Source organism: Sapajus apella, unplaced genomic scaffold (genome assembly GCF_009761245.1).
Source record: "Sapajus apella isolate SASKATOON/1434 unplaced genomic scaffold, GSC_monkey_1.0 scaffold34, whole genome shotgun sequence".
NCBI lineage: Eukaryota > Metazoa > Chordata > Mammalia > Primates > Cebidae > Sapajus > Sapajus apella.
In genome coordinates this window covers 14,387,775-14,407,509 of record NW_022436974.1, presented here as the reverse complement: position 1 = coordinate 14,407,509, position 19,735 = coordinate 14,387,775, and the positions used below count along the sequence as shown (strand labels likewise).

Below are 19,735 nucleotides of genomic sequence, written 5' to 3'. Positions count from 1 at the left end.
TTGTATTTTTATAGAGGAACTAGTAAAATGCCAGCGTTTTTACTTTAATTTTTAAATATATGCTTTTATTCAGTAGCTTTCACATACAAGCTAATTTAAGTGGGAAATGTTGGTTGGATTAAGCAAAAAATCCTTTCTCTTTCCAGATTGCAGCAATTCTCCGGAAACGGAAATTAGACTATTATTTACACAAACTACTCCCTGAGATCCTACAGTCTGCTTCATTTCTGACTGCTAATGGGGCCTTGTATATGGCTTTCTTTTGCATTTTAAGGTTGGTACTCATAATCACTGTAGATATTAATATAGGTTCTTTTGTTGAAATGAAAACAAGTATGTGTTTACATAAATGTTATTTGGGTTACTGTCCCTGTCCCTGTTTTTCCTTTAATCTGTTAAGTGACATTTATGTCAATGAAAGCTTATAAAACCAGAAACTGTGGGCCTCTTGACCTCAAGATGTAATATAAACTTCAAATTATCAGTGTAGTTATATAGCAAAAATGCTTTAAGATGTTATACATATTCTGGGGCCTGTTATAGTTACCAGGTTGTTGAATAGGATTTCTTAGCTTTTCAACTTCATAGATCAGGAATTCGAAGTAACTGTCTATGATACAGGTTAGGGCCACCTGCAGTGAATAAACTTCAAAAAGACTATAAAATATGCATTTTTATGTATAAAACAGTAAGTTAACTTTTGGTGTATTCTATTGTTGGAACTTTTGGTCCTGATTCAGTCTTATATATTACCTGTGCTGCATCTTTATACATTATAGTGATGCACATAGAATTCGGTCTTTTGAGTACTCTTACTTATCTGACATATTTGTTAGCTCTTTACTTCTTTTTATTTTTTTCCTGTTGATTGCTGAAAACTCAAACTGATAGTGTTTTATTTTTTTATAGCTTCCTATTAGTGTTGCACAAAGTAGTTGTGAAGGTATATTTTAACTGCAATTAAAAACATAATTTCCAAATGTCTTTTACAGATTTTTCCCTCATATTATTAATAAGCTTTCAGATTATGCAGAAATTAATTGATAAAGCTTTTATACTGTTGCACAAATCATGCCGTTAAATTGACATGAAAATCTATGTAAGGAACTCTTTATCATGTGCTCTCTAGAAAGCTTCTATGACTTGTTAATACTCTAATAATAATGACTAGATTAAAAAAAAATCGCAGTAAGTATACCTTGCTATTGCAGCATCTTTCTTTATGTTCTATGAACCTGTTTGGTTAGGTTGTTAGAGCATGTATCTTGAAAATACTAGGAGACTGTAAAAACTTACGAGGTCATTGAGGATCAGGGTGGAATTGAAAATGACACATTTTGTTCCCAATTGGGTAGATAAGATGCTGTTACTTGAGGTAGGGAACTCAGAAGTAAAAGCATATTTGAGAAATACAGTGAGATCTGCTTTGGACATGTTGGTTTTTCTGGTGCCTAAGGAACATCTATGTTGACACGTCCAGTAGACATTTGAAGTTAGAACTTAGACTATATTTAAGGTAACATCCATGTTATCCCTATAACTGGTTCACTGAGTCCGTTTTTCTTAAGATTTTATTCAATAACTTAAGTCATTTATGGATTTCATATTGGAGGGAAAACCACTCCAGTCTTCCTGGATAGAAGGCTTCCAATGTCCATTTCAAAAAATACCCAAGTTATGTGTCCTCAATAGCTTTTCTAATCTTTTTAAATCTGAGCTTCAATTTAAGAAATTATTTCAGGCCAGGTATGGTGGCTTATGCCTGTTACCTGAGCACTTTGGGAGGCCAAGGTGGGAGGATTGCTTGAGGCTGGCAGTTTGAGACCAGCCTGGGCAACATGATGAGACTCTGCCTCTTAAAAAAGAAAATTAACCAGCCTTGGTGGTGTGCCTGTAGTCCCCGCTAACTTGGGAGGCTAAGGCAGAAGGATCCCTTGAACCCAGGAATTCTGGGCTACAGTGAACTACGATTGCAGTGCTGCATGCCAGCCTGGGTGACAGGGCAAGACCTCGTCTCTAAAAAATGAAAAATCTTGATTCCTATATATATATATAATTTTATATATATATATATATAATTTTCATAATGTATAATTTAGCAGTTGACCACCTTTGTTCAGATAATTTCTTGTAATTTTTACTTGCTACTTCTCCCTTTCTTAGGAACAGATTGTTTTGAAACGAAAAAAAAAAATCTTCCTCATGTCTCCAGATATTTTCTTTTCCTCTTAAAAGACCCAGGCAGCTACTAGTAATTTGTAATTTATGAGACACTATGCGGATACCTGCTTTCAAGGATCATACTCTAGTAAATGAAAAATGATGTACACATAAAACTAAAATATTTAAAATACTTTAGTAAATGCTGTAAGAAAAAGTTATCAAGGGTTGTGGAAGCAAAGAAGGGAAAACATTTATTGAATATCTACCATGTGTTGAAAAATAGTCATAATAATAATAATAACAGCTAACACTTTCTGAGTACTTGTTATGTGTCCTGCATGGCTCTGGGAAATATCTCATATAGTTCTCTTAATGGCTGTGTGAGATAGGTAATATTATTCTCATTTGATAAATACAGGAAACTGAGAAGCCAGAGGGTTTGTGTAGCCGGCAGGTTTGGAGCCAGGGAAAGCCTAAATGATTGTGGCAGGCTATTATTGAAAGGAGTGATACCCATTAGTTGTTATTGTAGTAGCTTTAACAAGAGTTGGTGAGAGACTTAACTATGGCAGGGACAGTAGTTTGGAGAAGAATTTCAAAGAGAAATCGCATCTGTAATAATTTAAGGGAGTCGTTTAATATGTGGGGTAAAGGAGAAAGATAGTTAAGGATGACGTGTGTCAAACATAAGTGGTTGTTGATGCCATTAACCTAAGAAAATAGAGGAGAGAGAACAAGTTCATGGGGATAGGGAAGAGAGATAATGAGTTTGATTTTGGATATGTTTATTTTGAGGTACTGTGGTACATTTAAATAGAGGATGGATGGAGATGGGAAACTTCTATTCATAATAACTGAAGTGACCAACTAGGAATTTGATACAAAAATTTCAAATTTGAATTTCAGGAGGATACTTGGAAAATTCTACTCATGGACTCCTGGCTTTGGTGCTGCTTTGCCAGCATCTTATGTGGCCATTCTCATAGAACGAAAAAGCAGGTAAAATTTTACATATTTATTTGATAGAACTGATTACCTGTCCCCAACCCCAGCTAGAATTTTTTCTTTTACTTATCACTTACAGCGATGAGAAATATTTCTAGATATATATATTTTTTGGTTCTGCAGGTATTTGAAAATTAATTTTATATGTATTATGTATTTTATTTATCTATAAAATATAAAAATTAACATTATGGAGCAATAATAGTCTCTTTTTACTAAAAGATTAGAGAGTTCTGTGGTGTGACCTAACTAAAATATGGCATATGCAAGCTCTAGGCCAGGTGGCTCATGCCTGTAACCCCAGCACCTCGGGAGGCTGAGGTGGGTATATCGCTTGAGCCTTGAATTTGAGACCAGCCTGGCCAACATTGCAAAACCCCATATCTTCAAAAAAATACTAAGAAAATTAGCCGGATGTGATGATGTACTCGTGTAGTCCCTGCTATTCAGGAAACTGAGGTGGGAGGATCACCTGAGCCCCGGGAGGTCAAGGCTGCAGTGAGCCATGATCATGTGCTACACTTCAGTCTGGGTGACAGAGTGAGACACTTGTCTCAAAAAACAAGCAAATAAACAAATTCTAATCAAAGGTCTTTTCCATAGCCATAATAGCATTTCATTAAGCATAAGTACATAAGGAAATTAGTAATAGTTTAGTAATAGTTTTTTTATTATCGTCTAGATCTGTACTTCACTTAATTTGCTTTAGGCTCATTGAATGATCTCAAATCAATTATTGTTATTACTGTGATTTTTTGAGATGGACTCTTGCTCTGTTGCCCAGGCTGGAGTGTAGAGGTACCATCTTACTACTTCAACCTCTGCCTCCCAGGTTCAAGCCATTCTCCTGCCTCAGCCTCCCACGTAGCTGGGATTACAGGTGCCTGCCACCATGCCCGACTAACTTTCATAGTTTTAGTATAGATGGGGTTTTACCATGTTGGCCAGGCTTGTCTTGAACTACTGGCTTCAAGTGATCCACCCACCCTGGCCTTCTAAAGTGTTGGGATTACAGGTGTGAGCCACTGCGCCCGACCAGGAAGCCACTCTTAATACATTTTTGTAAGTGTCATAGTATCTACATTTTTGTGGTTCTTGGTTTGATTATATCAATGACTACAATACTTATATGTTTGGATTATTAGAATGATTAAACTCAAAGGATTGGTGGATGTTATAACCTCAGCAAAAGCAAGTCAGTAATTCCAGAAACATAAGGTTATTCGACCTGAAAAGAGAGTACATCATGATTGTTGAAGGATGGATTTTGGTGCTGTGCTGTCTGGCTTAGGAGCCCAACTGTGCCACTTGCTGTGTGATATTCATTACTTGAAAAATGAAAATAGTGATAATCTATTGGTAGGATTTAATTAAATTAATTTATTTATTTTGAGATGGATTCTTGCTCTGTTGTCTAGGCTGGAGTGCAGTGGCGTGATCTTGGCTCACTGCAACCTCTGCCTCCTGAGTTCAAGCGATTCTCCTGCCTCAGCTTTCTGATTAGCTGGGATTACAGGCGCCTGCCACTGCACTTGGCTAATTTTTGTATTTTTAGTAGAGACGGGGTTTTACCGTGCTGGTCAGACTGGTCTAGAACTCTTCACCTCAGGCGTTTTGCCTACTTTGGCCTCCCAAAGTGCTGGGATTACAGGCATGAGCCACCACGCCTGGCTTTATTGTTTTTTGAGACAGAGTCTCCCTCTGTCAGCCAGGCTGGAGTGCAGTGGCTTGATCTCGGCCCACTGCAACCTGTGTCTTCTGGGTTCAAGCAATTCTCCTGCTTCAGCCTCCCAAGTAGTTGGGACCACAGGCATGAACCACCACACCATGCCTGGCTAAATTTTTATATTATTATAGAGATGGCGTTTTGCCACGTTGGCCAGGCTGGTCTCGAACTCCCGACCTCAGGTGATCTACTTGCCTCGGCCTCCCAAAATTTTGGGATTACAGGCATGAGCCACTGTACCTGGCCTTTGGGATTGTTTAGATACTTAAGTGAATGAATAGATGTTAAAATGCTTAGAACAGTGTGACACATAGTAAGAGTTATATATGTGTTAAGTATTCTTTTTGCTTTGTTTGCCCATAAGTAATGAGAGAATTATTCTGGTGATGGTAATTTCCTAATCAATTAAAAATTGTGAATATGGGTTTTGAAAATATATTTTTGAAATATGTCACATATATGAAACTAAAGATGCTGTAAAAAAGGTAGCTACTGTTTACTCATATTTAGTATTTGAATAATAGCATTTTTGTAGCTACGTAACTACTTTTCAACACAAACTGTTGAATACCTTTGTAACAATCAACTAGAATCAGTGGTTATTAATATTTTGCCATTTTACTTTGTGTGTGAATGTATGTGAATGTATGTGTTTTCTGTGTGTGTGAACCATATGGAAACATGTTATAGACATCATGCCACTTCACTCCTGAATACCTCGGCATTATCTCTTAAAATAGGGATAGTTTCTTACAGAATTGCAACACTGATATCCCACACAAAACAATTAGCAACCATTTTTTCATACCATCCAGTTCATATTGTCCTAAAATGGCTTTTAATGCTATTTTTTGAACCAGAATCTAGTCAAAGTTTATGTGTGTTGATATATTTCTTTTGTTTCCCTTTTCTTTCTTTTTTTTTTTTTTTTTTTGAGATGAAGTCTTGCTCTGTTGCCCAGTCTAGAGTGCAGTGATGTGATCTTGGCCTACCACAACCTCCGCCTCCTGGGTTCAAGCCTTTCTCCTGCATAAGCCTCCTGAGTAGCTGGGATTACAGGCGTGCACCACTATGCCTGGCTAATTTTTGTATTTTTAGTAGAGATGGGGTTGTACCACGTTGATCAGGAAGGTCTTGAACTCCTGACCTCATGATTCTCCTGCCTTGGCCTCCCAAAGTGCTGGGATTACAGGCATGAGCCACTGTGCCTGGCCTCCTTTTTCTAAAAGTACTTTTTCTTGAGATAGGGTCTTGATTTGTCACCCAGGCTGGAATGCAGTGTTGTGATCATAGCTCACTGGAACCGCAATCTCCTAGGCTCAAGGGATCTTCTTGCCTTAGCACCACCCTCCCGCCACTCCCCTGAGCCCCCGGCCAGTGGCTGGGACTACAGATGCACACCACCACGTTCTGCTAATTTTTTATTTTTATGTTAAGTAGAGACGAGGTCTCACTATGTTGGCCAGGCTGGTCCGGTCCTGAGCTCAAGTGATCCTCCTGCCTTGGCCTCCCAAAGTGTTGGGATTACAGGTGTGAACCGCTGCTCCTGACCTATTTTCTTTTAATCTAAGATAGTCTCCCTACTTTTTCCCTCTGCAGCATTGCTTTATTGACCAGGCCAGTTGTCTTTTTGTATGTAATACATTTTTGATTTGTCTGAGTTATTTCTTTATGGAATTGATGAATTGGTTCAACAATTGGTCCCCAAGCCCAATATCATTGTGGTTTCGCTAACTTGTAGAGGTCCGTACTGCCTTGGTGGTCTTGGATAAGATCTGGAAGAATTCTTTGGATTAAAGCAGAGACTCTTATTCTTTTCCCTTACATTCTCCCAAATAAACAGAGTCTCTCTCTCTCTCTCTCTCTCTCTCTCTCTCTCTCTCTCTCTCTCTGTGCTGAGCTGCGTAGAACTGGGAATGAGGTGACACAAACATCCCTGTGGCCACCATCGCTGGGACTATGCTGGGTCAGACTTGAAGCCATCATAGCAGTGGGTCTTGCCCAAGGCCTACCGTAACCATTACCTGGCATCACCTGTGTTCACTCAAACCCCTAGTGCTCTATAGTCAACCAGTGGCAAAGCCAGCCAGGTTTGTGTCCTTCCCCCTGGGTGCCTAGTTCCTCCAGGCCCTGCAGTCCAAAGATGCCATCTGGGAGCCTGGGATTGGAGTAAGAAGTTTGCCTGATGTTCTTTTCTACTGTGGCTAAACTGGTGCTCAAACCACAGTAAAGTCCTTCCCACTCTTCCCTCCCCTTTCCACAGGCAGAGGAGCCTCTCCATGAGGGCACCACGACCACCAGCCCACGGCAGGCTTCTGCCTGGCCACCGTTGATGTTCACTTAAATACCATGGGCTCATCAGTCAGCTAGTGGTAAATGCTGCCAGGCCTGGGACTCACCCTTCAGGGCAGTGCGCTCCGTCTGGCCTGTGGTAGGTTCAGAACTGCTATCCAAGAGCCTAGACCTGAACTTGGGGACTCCAGGAGCCTGCTTGTTGCTGTACCCCATTGTGTCTGAGCTGGTACCTAAGGGCAAGATAAAGTCCCCTTTGATTTTCCTTCTGCATTTCTCAGATGGAAGGAGTCTTCTGCTGTAGTCACCACAGCTGGGAATGTGCTGGGACACATCTATAGTCAGCATTTTTCAGAGCGCAAGGCTTATGACGTACTCCTCCCTGGGCATTGCTCCTGGTTATTCAGGGTCCAAGGACTTGTCAGTCTGCAGTTGATGAATCCTGCCAGCATTAGTGCTTTCCTTCAAGGCAGAAGGTTCCCTTATGGCCCAAGGTATGTCTAGAAATGTCATCCAGGAGCAAGGCTTGGAATGGGACCTTCATGACTCTGCCCATTGCCTTATCCTACTGTGGCTGAGCTGGTATCCAAGATGTAAGACAAAGTCCTTTTTACTCTTTGTTCTCATCCCCTTAAGCAGAAGGTAGGAGACATTTCTATTGCTGTGAGCTTTTCTGCCTGAGGTTGGGGGGGGATAGCATAAACATTCCTTTAGCCACCTTTACTGGTGTTATTCTAGGTCATGTGCGACCCTAGTCCTCTGCCTCTGAGCTTTGGCCAGCCCTAGGGATTGTTTGGGAATTGTAGTCCTTGTGTCCTAGACTGCCTTTCCCGTTTACCCAGGACCTCAGAGTACTTTGGTTTGCCGTGGCAAGTCTTGCTGAGAAACTTGAGTTCTGACCGCTATGATGGGTGATTCCTCTCTGGCTAGGTCTGGTCCAAATGCTCCTTCTGTGCACAGGCACTGGTTGAGTCCAGCATAGCTTTGCTTTCCACGATGACAGGGCAGCACTGAGTTCCACATGAAGTCTCTCAGTCACTGCGCTTTTCCTTCCCCAAGCGCACAGACTGTCTGCACTGCATGAGTGCTGCTGGGGGATGGGGGAGGAGTGGTGTCGGTGATTCAAGACTGTCTCTTTGATCTTCCTCAATGCCTCTCAACAATATGAAGTTAAAACTAGAAACAGTGATTACTCTTCTGATTTTTGATTCTTATGATGGTATGTTTCTGTGTGCAGATTTTTAACATTTGGTATTCCTGCAGAGAGCATGAACAGGGTAGGCTTCTATTCTGCTATCTTGCACCATGCTTTGCCTTTCTTTCTTGATATCGAAAAAATCCACAACTGAAGCCAAAGAGCATTAATTCTTACTTAAAGCTTAATGCCCTTTGGCTTTTGTTCTATATTTTTTAGATATCAAGATTACAACTCTAGCTTTCTTTTTACTTGCATTTTCCTACTATATTTTACCTTTCTGTAATAGTTTGTGTCTGTTTTATCCACAGAGTAAAGTAGGATTTTATTTGGCGAATCAATCTGAAAGTCCATTTATTTTAATGTTAGTTAAACCTGTATACATTTACTGATGCCACTGATATCACTTGTGATACCACTAATACCATTCATCGATACCTCTAATATGTTTGTTTTCAGTTCTGCTACATTATTTTACATTATTTTTACTACACCTGTCACTATATTTTTTTAACTTTTTCTTTTAAATGATTACACACTCATAGAAAGTTGCACAAATATTACAGAGTCATTTGAACCCTTAACCCATCTTCTTCCAATGATGACATCTTAAGTAACTGTAGTATAATATAAAACCAGGAAGTTGTCAACTACACTACAGACTTTTCAGTGTTCACCAATTTTTATGCACACTCATTTGTGTATGTGTATGTGTCTATGCAGTTTGTTCTCATGTATAGATTTATTTACCCACCACCGCAATCAATGTCCAGAACTGTTCACATTACCAAGCATTGCCCTTGGACTATCCCTTTGTAGTTGCACCCTTCTTCATCAATTCCTGTCTCCTGGTAACAACTAATATACTTTCCATTTCTATGTTTATATCATTTTGAGGAAGTTATATAAATGGAGTCATGCAATGTATAACCTTTGGATGTAGCCTTTTTCTTTTTTAAACTAAGCATGATGCCCTTGAGATCCCTCTAAGATGCCGCTTCTATTACTAGTTTCTTCCTTTTTATTGCCTGGTAGCATTCTACTCTATGGATGTACCAGAGTTTGTTAAACATTCATCTGTTGAAGGACATTTATGTTGTTTTCAGTTTTTGGCTGTTTCATTCATGAACATGGTATATTTCTCCATTTAGTTAGATCTTTTATTTCTTTCATCAGTTTTTATAATTTGCAGAATACATTTCATACACAAATTGGATTTACACCTGTTTCCCTTTTTGGGAACAATTGTAAATGATTTTTTTTTTTTTCTGTTTCTGTAACAGCTTTATTGAGTCATAATTCACATTCTATACAGTTCACCCTTTTGAAAACTACACAATTCATTGTTTTTTTAAATATATTCATAAAGTTGTTTAACTACCATCACAAACAATTTTAGAACATTGTATTCACCTCAAATAGAAACCCCTTTAACTGTCACCCCTAATCTCTCATCCTCCTTATCCAGCCCTAGGGAATCACTAATTTCTGTCTCTATAGATTGCCTATTCTGGACATTTTATATAAATGGAGTCATACAATATGTGTCATTGATGACTGGCTTCTTTTACTTAGTGTAATGGTTTCAAAGTTTAATGTCATACATGTCATTTCATTACTTTTTATTGTCAAATAATAATTATATGGATATGTCACATTTTATCTAGTCATAAGTTTATGGAAACTTGGATTGTTCCACTTCCTGGTTAGGAATGATGCTACTATAAACATTTGTGGACACATCTTTGTGTGGACATATGTTTTTATTTTTCAGGATTATGTACTCGGGAATGGAATTGGTGGTTTACTATGGTATCTCTGTTTAGCTTTTTGAGGAACTGCCAAGCTATTTACCAAATATATAAAGGATCTAATTTCTTCATTTCTTCACATTCTGGCTATCACTGTTATTATATGTCTTTCTGATGATAGTCATTGTAGTGAGTGTAAAGTATTTCATTATGGCTTTGATTTTCATTTCTTAGATAACTAATTATATGATATTGAGCATCTTTTTGTATAGTGTTTGACCATTTATGTACCTTCTTTGGAGAAATGTCAATTCAAATCCTTTGCCCATCTTTTAATTGGGTTATTTATATTTTAATTGTTGAGTTGTAAGGGTTCTTTAGATATTCTGTGTTTTTCTTATCAGATATATAATTTGCAAATATTTCACCCAGAGTATTGTTTTTTTTTTTTCTCTTTTAAGATTTTTTATTGGGCCGGGCGCGGTGGCTCAAGCCTGTAATCCCAGCACTTTGGGAGGCCGAGGCGGGTGGATCACGAGGTCAAGAGATCGAGACCATCCTGGTCAACATGGTGAAACCCCGTCTCTACTAAAATACAAAAAGTTAGCTGGGCATGGTGGCGCGTGCCTGTAATCCCAGCTACTCAGGAGGCTGAGGCAGGAGAATTGCCTGAACGCAGGAGGCGGAGGTTGCGGTGAGCCGAGATTGTGCCATTGCACTCCAGCCTGGGTAACATGAGTGAAACTCCGTCTCAAAAAAAAAAAAAAAAAAAAAAAAGAAGAATTTTTATTAAGACAATTTCAAAGCTATACAAAAATAGAGAGAATAGCATAACAAAACATCTGTATAGCTGCCACCCAGCTCCAATAATTGTTATTTTAGTGTCAACCTTGTTTCGTCTTTAAAACCTCTCATTCAACCCTGGATTATTTTAAATTAAATACATATGAATAGTGCCTGTTTATATCTCTAAAAGTTAACTACTTTAAAAAAATAGTAACACTGCCATACCTAAAAATAAAATTGTTAGGATTCAAATGAAATATGCATTTTAAATTCCTTGCTGTGTTTCTTAATCTGTAATTTCCCTGTCTCTCTTTTCTTCCTTGAGGCAATGTATTTGTTGAAGGAAACCAGAGCAGAGATTCTCATATTGTGAATCTTGCTGATTGCACTACGCTGATGTCATTTAACTTGCCCCTCTGACTATTATGTTCACTGTAAAGGGTATTTGGAATTAGAGAATTGATCAAATTCAGGTTCAATTTTAGGGCAGGAATACTGTACAGGTGGTTCCATCAAAGGTACATGAAAATTCTGTGTGTCCTTCTTTTTGTGACTTAGGGGCCCTGGGGATCGTTGATCAGACCTATTATTTCATTATGGTGACATTATAATTTTATAATTCCTTCTTCCTTTATGAGTTAGAAAAAACTTTAGTAAGGAGAAACTTACTGTCATTAGTTATATGTTACCTCAGGTATGGCTTATATAGGAAAAGCATAATGTAATTTTTTAACCTAGTGTATTAATTAGTCCTTTCTCAGGCTGCTGTGAAAAAAATACCCAAGACTGGGCAAATTATAATGAAAAGAGGTTTAATTGACTTATAGTTCTGCATGGCTGGGGAGGCTTCAGGAAACTTAGAATCATGTGGGAAGGCACTTCTTCACAGGGCGGCAGGAGAGAGAATGAGAGCAGAGTGAAGGGTGGGAAGCCATCAAATCTCATTAGAACTCAATATAATGAAAACAGCATGGGGGAAACCATCCGTATGGTTTAATTGTCTCCATTAGGTCCCGCCCTTGAAATGTAGAGTATTGTTTTTTTACCTCATTGATCTTGTCTTTGAAACACAAACTTAAAAAAAATTTTTTTGAGACAGAGTCTTGCTCAGCCACACAGGTTAGTGCAGTGGTGTGATCTTGGCCCACTGCAACTTCCACCTCCTGGGTTCAAGCGATTCTTCTACATCAGCCTCCTGAGTAGCTGGGATTACAGGCATGTGCCACCTTGCCCAGCTAATTTTTTTGTATATTTAGTAGAGACGGGTTTCTCCGTGTTGGTCAGGCCGGGGTCATACATCTGACCTTGTGATATGCCCACCTCAGCCTCCCAAAGTGCTGGGATTACAGGTGTGAGCCACCATGCGTGGCAAAAATTTATAATTTTGATGAAGAAGTTCAAGTTACCTATTTTTTCCTTCTCTGTGTGAGAGAGTGTGTGTGTGTGTGTGTGTGTGTGTGTGTGTGTGTGTGTGTGTGTTTTGTTTGTTTTTTTGGGACAGAGTCTTGCTCTGTCATCCAGGCTGGAGTACAGTGGCGCAATCTCTGCTTACTACAACCTTCGCCTCCTGGGTTCAAGCAATTCTCCTGCCTCAGCCTGTTAAGTAGCTGGGACTATAGGTGTATGCCACTACCCCTGCTAATTTTTGTATTTTTTAAGTAGAGATGAGGTTTGCCATGTTGTCCAGGTTGGTCTCGAGCTCCTGACCTCAGGGGATTTGCCCACCTGCGCCTCCCAAAGTGCTCAGATTACAGGCCTGAGCCACTGTTCCTAGCCTGTTGTGTTTTTGGTGTTGTGTGTAAGAAATTATTACCAGCATGAATATTTAGCTCCATGTTTTATTTTATTATTTATTTATTTGTTTATTTTTTGAAGTGAAGTCTTGGTCCATCACCCAGCCTGGAGTGCAGTGGCATGATCTTTGCTCACTCACTGCCATGGTTCAAGCGATTCTCTTGCCTCAGCCTCCCAGGTAGCTGGGACTATAGGTGTGTGCCACTCTGCCCAGCTAATTTTTGTATTTTTAGTATTGATGGGGTTTCACCATTCTGGCCGTGCTGGTCTTGAACTCCTGACCTCAGGTGATCCACCCTCCTTGGCCTCCCAAAGTGCTGGAATTACAGGTGGGAGCCACTGCGCCCAGCCATGTTTTCTTTTAAAAGTTGTATAGTTTTAGTTCTTATATTTAAGTCTTTCATCCATTTTGAATTCATTTTTGTATATAGTGTGAAGTAGAGAATATTATGTTTTCAATTTTATTTTTCATGTTTGTTGCTACAACATTTAAATATAATTGATTTTTGTGTTTTATCCTGACTTGTGTCACCTTGCTGAACTTACTAGTTTTAAGAGTTTTTGGTACATTCCTTGAGATTTTCTACGTAGACAATTATGTTGCATGCAGATAGGTATGGTTTCATTTCTTTTCCAATCCGTATATTCTTTATTCCCTTTTCTTGCCTTATTGTACTGGCATATTTTTACCTTGTACCTCCTCTTAGGGGAAGGCATTCAGGGTTTCATCATTAAGTATATTATTAGCTGTGGGATGGTTTTTCAGATGCTGTTTGTCAGTGTTAGGATGTTTACATTCATTTTTAGTTTGCTATGAACCTTTATCATGAATGGATGTAATTTTTGTTATATGTCTTTTCTGCATCAATTGATAATCTTTAGCCTCTTTGTACATTTTTTTGTTTTTTTTATCAGCAAGGACGAGGTCTTTGATACTGTTATTTGTCTACAGCTAGATTTCTCAACTTTGGGACTGTTGACGTGTTTTGGGCCAAGTAATATTTATTGGGAGGGCTCTCTTGTGCAGTGTACCTGTATATGCAATTAGCACTGCCTTCCCCTCACTACCAAGTTGAGATAACCCAAAATTTCTCCAGTCAGTGCTACATGTCCACATGGGACAAATCTCTTCTTGTTGAGAACTACTTATCTGTTTTTACTAATTTTCTTAGTCTAGTTTTATCATTTGCTGAGAAAAAAGTGTAAAATCTGCAACTGTGATTCTGGAATTGTCTGTTTCTCTTTTTAATGCTGTCAATTTCTGTGAGGATTTTATTGGTATGTGTACTTTTTTTGTTGCCATTTCTTCATGATGTCATGATGAATTGAACCTCTTATAAATATGGAATGTCCTTCTGTAGCTCAGATATTATTTGCTCTGAAATTTATTTATTTTTTATGTTTTTTGAGAGAGAGCCACACTCTGTTGCCTTCCGCTGGAGTACAGTGGCATAATGTCGGCTCACTGCAACCTCCACCCACCGAGTTCAAGTGATTCGTGTAGCTTAGCTTGTTGAGTAGCTGGGATTACAGGCACATGCCACCACGCCCTGCTAATTTGTGTATATTTTGGTAGAGACAGGTTTTCACCATGTTGGCCAGGCTGGTCTTGGACTCCTGACCTCAAGTGATCCGCCTGCGTTGGCCTCCCAAAGTGCTGGGATTATAGGCATGAGCCACCTCACCTGGCCTGTTTTTATTTGATATTGATATAGCTATTCCAATCTTGTTATGGTTACAGTTTGCATAGTATGTATCTTTCTTTCCAGTTAATTTCAGACATCTGTGTCTTTCTATGTAAAGTGTTTTTAGCAGATAGCATATAGCGGGGTCTTTTAAAAAAATCTATTCTGCTAATATTAGCTTTTAAATTAGATTATTTAGTTCATTAACATTTAATGCATTTATTGATTATTTATTGGTATGGCCAGGTTGAGTCTGCCATTTTATTATTTTTTTTCTGTTTTTCATTTGCCTGTTCCTTCTTACTTTCTTTGCATAATTTGTTTTTTATTTTTTTTAGAATTCCACTTTAATGTTAGTTATTATATATATTTTTGTTATTTTCTTTTAGTGGTTGCTCTATGGAGTACAGTATAACTCTTTAAAGTTTCTCGATGTTACTATTTTACTACCTCTCAAAATGTGGCAGTCTGTCTAGGCCCATCCTAGGACTGCTTACCATTCAATTTGTTTTTTGTTTGTTGGTTTGTTAGTTTGCGTTTTCTCTTTTTTAACACTAACATTTGTTCAAATAGAGTAATACCAAAGTAAAAGAGTGTTACTATTATTAAGAGCAGTACCTTCTTAGGGTGTAGAGAGGTTTCCTGGATGTGAGGTGATAACATGGATTTGTGTTACTAATTTATTTTCTATTTTACTTTCATTTTTGATAGATTAGGGTTTTTTCTTTTTTTAAGCTTTCTGTTTTTATTTCCTGTAAATGAGCTTTTGCACTAGTGTTTCATTCTTAGATACAGGTTGTTCAAAGAAAATTTTTAGATATTACAGATTATGACCTATTCTAACTATTAGCTGAAGTATTTTTATTGTTTTAAAGACTTAACAAGAAATTTAAGCCTAGCTTTGTTTAGCTTCCTTATAACTGTTATCACATTGTTGCTGAAGAAAAATGGATCCTTCCCTTGATCTGATTGTTACATTATTGAACTCTTTGTGTATGTGTTGATTTAGTTCTTTTGTTTATTAGGTGATACGGTTAACAATACTGGGAAATAGCTCTGTAGTTCTTTCTGTTGAGAGCTACGTATGTCTGTGCATATCAATCACAATTCCTGGTTGGGTTTAATTAAAAACTTTAATTTTTGTTTTTTAGTGTTGTTCACAAGCCTAGTGACTTAAAAAAAAATCAGGTTTTGTATTTTTTTTTCCTTTGGAGTTAAACTTTAAAACAGAGAAAAGCAAATTTTTTTGCTGTGTCTCTTGACAAGCTGCCTTCTAACATGTCTTGTTTTAAGTAAATGTGTCTGTGCTTTATCTGGAATTTGCAAGAGTTAACTTAGTAGCTTAATTTGCTCTGAAAAAGTATTCTTTACCCTCCATGAATTTATGTAAGATTTCATTAAATATCAAGATCATTAAAGCTTATAAGTAATTTGCTATCATTGGAGTTATACATATTTAAAAATCATTACATCTAGCACCAAAAATGAGACATGTAGTATTGTAGTTTTTGTTGGTAAGGAAAAAGAATTATAATTATGCCTTTAATTCACAGAGAAAATCAATGATATGCTGGTGAAAATAGCCAGCAGGCAGCTGGAAGTGTGAGCCTAGGTTCAGGGGAAAGATGGTAGTTAGAGAAATAAAAATGGGAGGTTTTCCTCTGATAGGTGGTCCTTGAAACTATGGAAGTAGATTAGTGTGTGAAGGCCGAGTATGAGAAGAGGTCTAAGGTTGAACAGTTAGAGAAGCAGCGTCATTTAAGGAGCCAGCTGGCAACTGAAATGTATACAGTTCAGTCTTTAAATTTAATGTCAGCAATATACTAGAAAGAGTGGAAGAAACATATTGTGATGACTAGCAATTTCTTTTTTTGAAATAGTAAATAAATACTGGTAGTCCTAATTTTTAAACCTCTAAAGGTTTAATAGTGCAATCTTTGCTCTGAGATTTTACATTCAGTTGTGTAATCAATTTTTCTAAAAGTATTTAATGAGGTAAGAACATATAATATGCACTTGCACTTATCTCTCTGTCTGGATATAGATATAAATATATAGATAAAGATCTATCTATCTGTAAATGTCTTCATCTATATTGGTTTATAAATATCTTTATTTATATTGGTTTAAGTTTCCTTCTTCCTAACTCTTTTTTTCTTTTCTCTAATCCGTCCATCTATTACCCCCTCCTTTTCTAGTAGTATTAAGCATGCTTTGCTTGCTAGTTTCTGACACCTAGTAAGAGGGCAGCTTACTTAAATCTTAATCTCATCATTGTGAGGTTATGAGAAAGCTTTGAAGTTGTTTCCAGGGTTGCTTAAAAAATTTGTGCCACAAAGGATTCTGATCATAGTAACTCAGCAGGAAGCGTTGGTAACATCTAGTTTATCTGTAGGAGTGCTGTTAAGAACTAGTCTTCTTTTTCTTTTTCTAGGAAGTGCTTTGTTTGTGGTTTGGAAAGAAGTTGTTCTGATGGATTTTGTTTTGTAGAATTGCTGTGGAATTTGCTTTGATATTTAGTATTAGTTTAGATAAGAATTGCAGTGTGCTCACACATGAACATGGATTAAAATATCAACAATTGCATATTTATTGCAAGCATACTCATTGGTTGAATTATTAAATTGTACTAGAGTACTTATGAAACTCCAAACCAGGTGTGACCAGAATAAATGAACTATATAATATGTGAATAAAAAATATCATAAATTTGGTCTGTAAGTTCTTGGTATCTTCAAATTTCATTGACAAGTTAATTTCACCAGAAGATTGAACACTTTGTAACCTTGTATAAAGTTTACTCTTTATGTACTATGTAAGATAGAACATGATCATAGATTCTTGCTGTAGATTAGAAATTTATTCTATTAATTCCTATACCTTAAGGAAGTATTTTTATATCTTCATAAACATTCTGTCTGACAGATAGAACCCAGTTATACTTTAAAAGATTTTCCAAGATGATTAAATAGCATTTCTTAGTAAACCATTACAATGTTTAGGAATTTTCACTTTCTTTTATTTCTAATATCTCCTTATTTATAGAACGTATAATTATTTTTATATGTATATTTCATATGCATATATAGGATATACAAATACTTAGAATTTAGAAGTTGCATTGTTCCTACTGTATTCCTCAGTGGCTATGATAAAATATGATATGTAATATGATTTAAAACTTTGAGAAGGTTAGCTAAATAATATATACACCAAAGTTTCTGGAAAAAAATCCCATTATTGATTACATGTCTAATTAGAACTGATAATGCTGTTGGATGATAACAATGTTTAGAATTTCAGCAGGATGTGTGGATTCTTTTTAATCTACTAAGATGTTATAGAACATTTATTTATTTTATTTAATATTTCCTACAAGAATGATGAAACTTTGAGTACACAGTTCCTATAGCAGTGGTTCTTTTTTTTTTTTTTTTTTTTTTGAGACAGGGTCTCACCTGTCATCTAGGCTAGAGTACAGTGGTACAGTCATAGCTCACTGCAGTCTTGATCTCTTGGGCTCAGATGATTCTCCTGCCTCAGTCTCTCCAGTAGCTGGGACCACAGGCGTGCGCCACCATGATCAGCTTAGCTTTTTGGTTTTGGTAGAGATGAGGTATCACTATGTTGCACAGCCTATCTCAAACTCATGGTCTTAAGAGACCCTCCTATCTTGGCCTGGCACAGTGCTGGGATTACATGTGTGAGGTACTGTGCCCAACCCAGCATTGGTTCTTAGTACCTTTTTAGATAACACCCCTGGAAGTGCACACACATTTAAATTTTGTATGTTGCAACTTTGAGAGATTCAGCCCCTTCTCCAACCAAAAGAAATAAATAAAAGAAAGAAACAATGAAAAAAGATTATGTGTTGTAAAGAAATACTAGACTGCTTGTTTGCTGAGCTTTCCCAGCCTTCTCATCTAGTGACTCTCAGTAGAATGGGAGTGTAGGATATGGGTATCAGAATCTCCTGTGAAGTTTAACAAGTTATTTATTGTGCTTGTTGACCCCAGCTTCTCCTCTTTAGACCTATGCCGTCATCTAGTCTAACTGGCATTTCCCCCTCTCCATCACTGTGTTAGCCATGTTTTAATAGGTAATTTGGTTTCCAGAGAGGATTTACTCACCAGAAAGGGAGTGCCCTATTTGTCTGCAGATTCAGGTGAAATACCGGCAAGTGTAAAACAGTAAAATGTCATTTAACTAACTTCTCAGTTTTTGTAGTGCTTAACATAACTGAGGTAGTGGTAAATTATTGTTCTCAAATCGTACAGTTATAAGATTGACATTGGAACAGAGGTTGAAGACATTGCGTGAAGGAAATTCTGTCAAAGAGTGTGGCCCTGTAATCCAGCATATCATGCCCTTCACAGATAATATTCTCTCTGGGTGTGAATTCAGCAAAAGCTATTAAGGAGGTGATTTGGGGAAAGATAAATTGAAGTTTTGAGAACAGAATAGGACTTGATCTAATAGCAATACATTCTTTGTTTTTTCATAATAGTAACAGTATGTGAAGGCTTTAGTCTTCCTCAAAGAATAGAAGCCTGTTAGGATGCCATGTTAAACAAGTCAGTGAATTACAGAACTTAAAAATAATTTAGAGCCAGGTACAGTGGCTCATGCCTGTTATTCCAGCACTTTGGGAGGCTGAAGCAGACAGATCGCTTGAGCTCAGGAGTTCGAGACCAGCCTGGCCAACATGGCAAAATCTTATCTCTACCCCCAATACAAAAAATTAGCTGGGTATGGTGATATGTGCCTGTAGTGCCAGCTATTCGGGAGGCTGGGGTTGGAGGATCCCTTGAGCCTGAGAGGTGGACGTTTCAGTGAGCGGAGATTGCACTGCTGCACTCCAGCCTGGGTGACACAGCAAGACTGTCTAAGAAGCAAACAAACAACAACAACAAAAATAATTTAGTAGTGCAAATATTTCCTGCGGAAGTAGTGCACTGGACAGAACCTGAAACTGGAGTCAGATGAACTGACTCTGAATTCCAGCTTGTCTTTTTTTTACTTTTACCTTTTTAGGGAAACCACTTCACTTCTCTAATTATTGGTCTTCAATAGAGTAAGGATAATGGTGTCTGCGTTACACTTCATGATACTGTTGGGTGGATAAAATTTGATTTCCTAATATTGATTCTACCTTGCAGATTGTTAAGTTTTAATGCAACTGTAAGGAGGTCTGAACACTTCTTTGCTTGCTAATAAATTGGTATCATTAATTGGCCCACCTTTGTTCTAATGGCTATCTTTGGTGATTATGTGTCTGTAATACACTTTTTTCTGTAAGGCTGTGCTCTTAGAAATATGTTGTTGGCTGTATGTCTAG

General features: G+C 37.6%; 1 protein-coding gene across 5 annotated transcripts in view; it reads left to right on the top strand.

Moving 5' to 3' along the window:
- Positions 1-19,735, top strand: part of TMEM135 (transmembrane protein 135) — a 341,452-nt gene that overhangs the window by 113,181 nt on the left and 208,536 nt on the right. For all 5 annotated transcript variants that reach the window (XR_004274291.1, XM_032295830.1, XM_032295829.1 and 2 more), the window contains exons 2-3: positions 147-274; positions 3,070-3,162. Coding sequence is in view for 4 of the 5 variants with exons in the window: in XM_032295829.1 (XP_032151720.1) it covers positions 147-274; positions 3,070-3,162 (221 nt within the window). In the remaining variant the exon portion in view is untranslated. The remainder of the gene's footprint in view (positions 1-146; positions 275-3,069; positions 3,163-19,735) is intronic.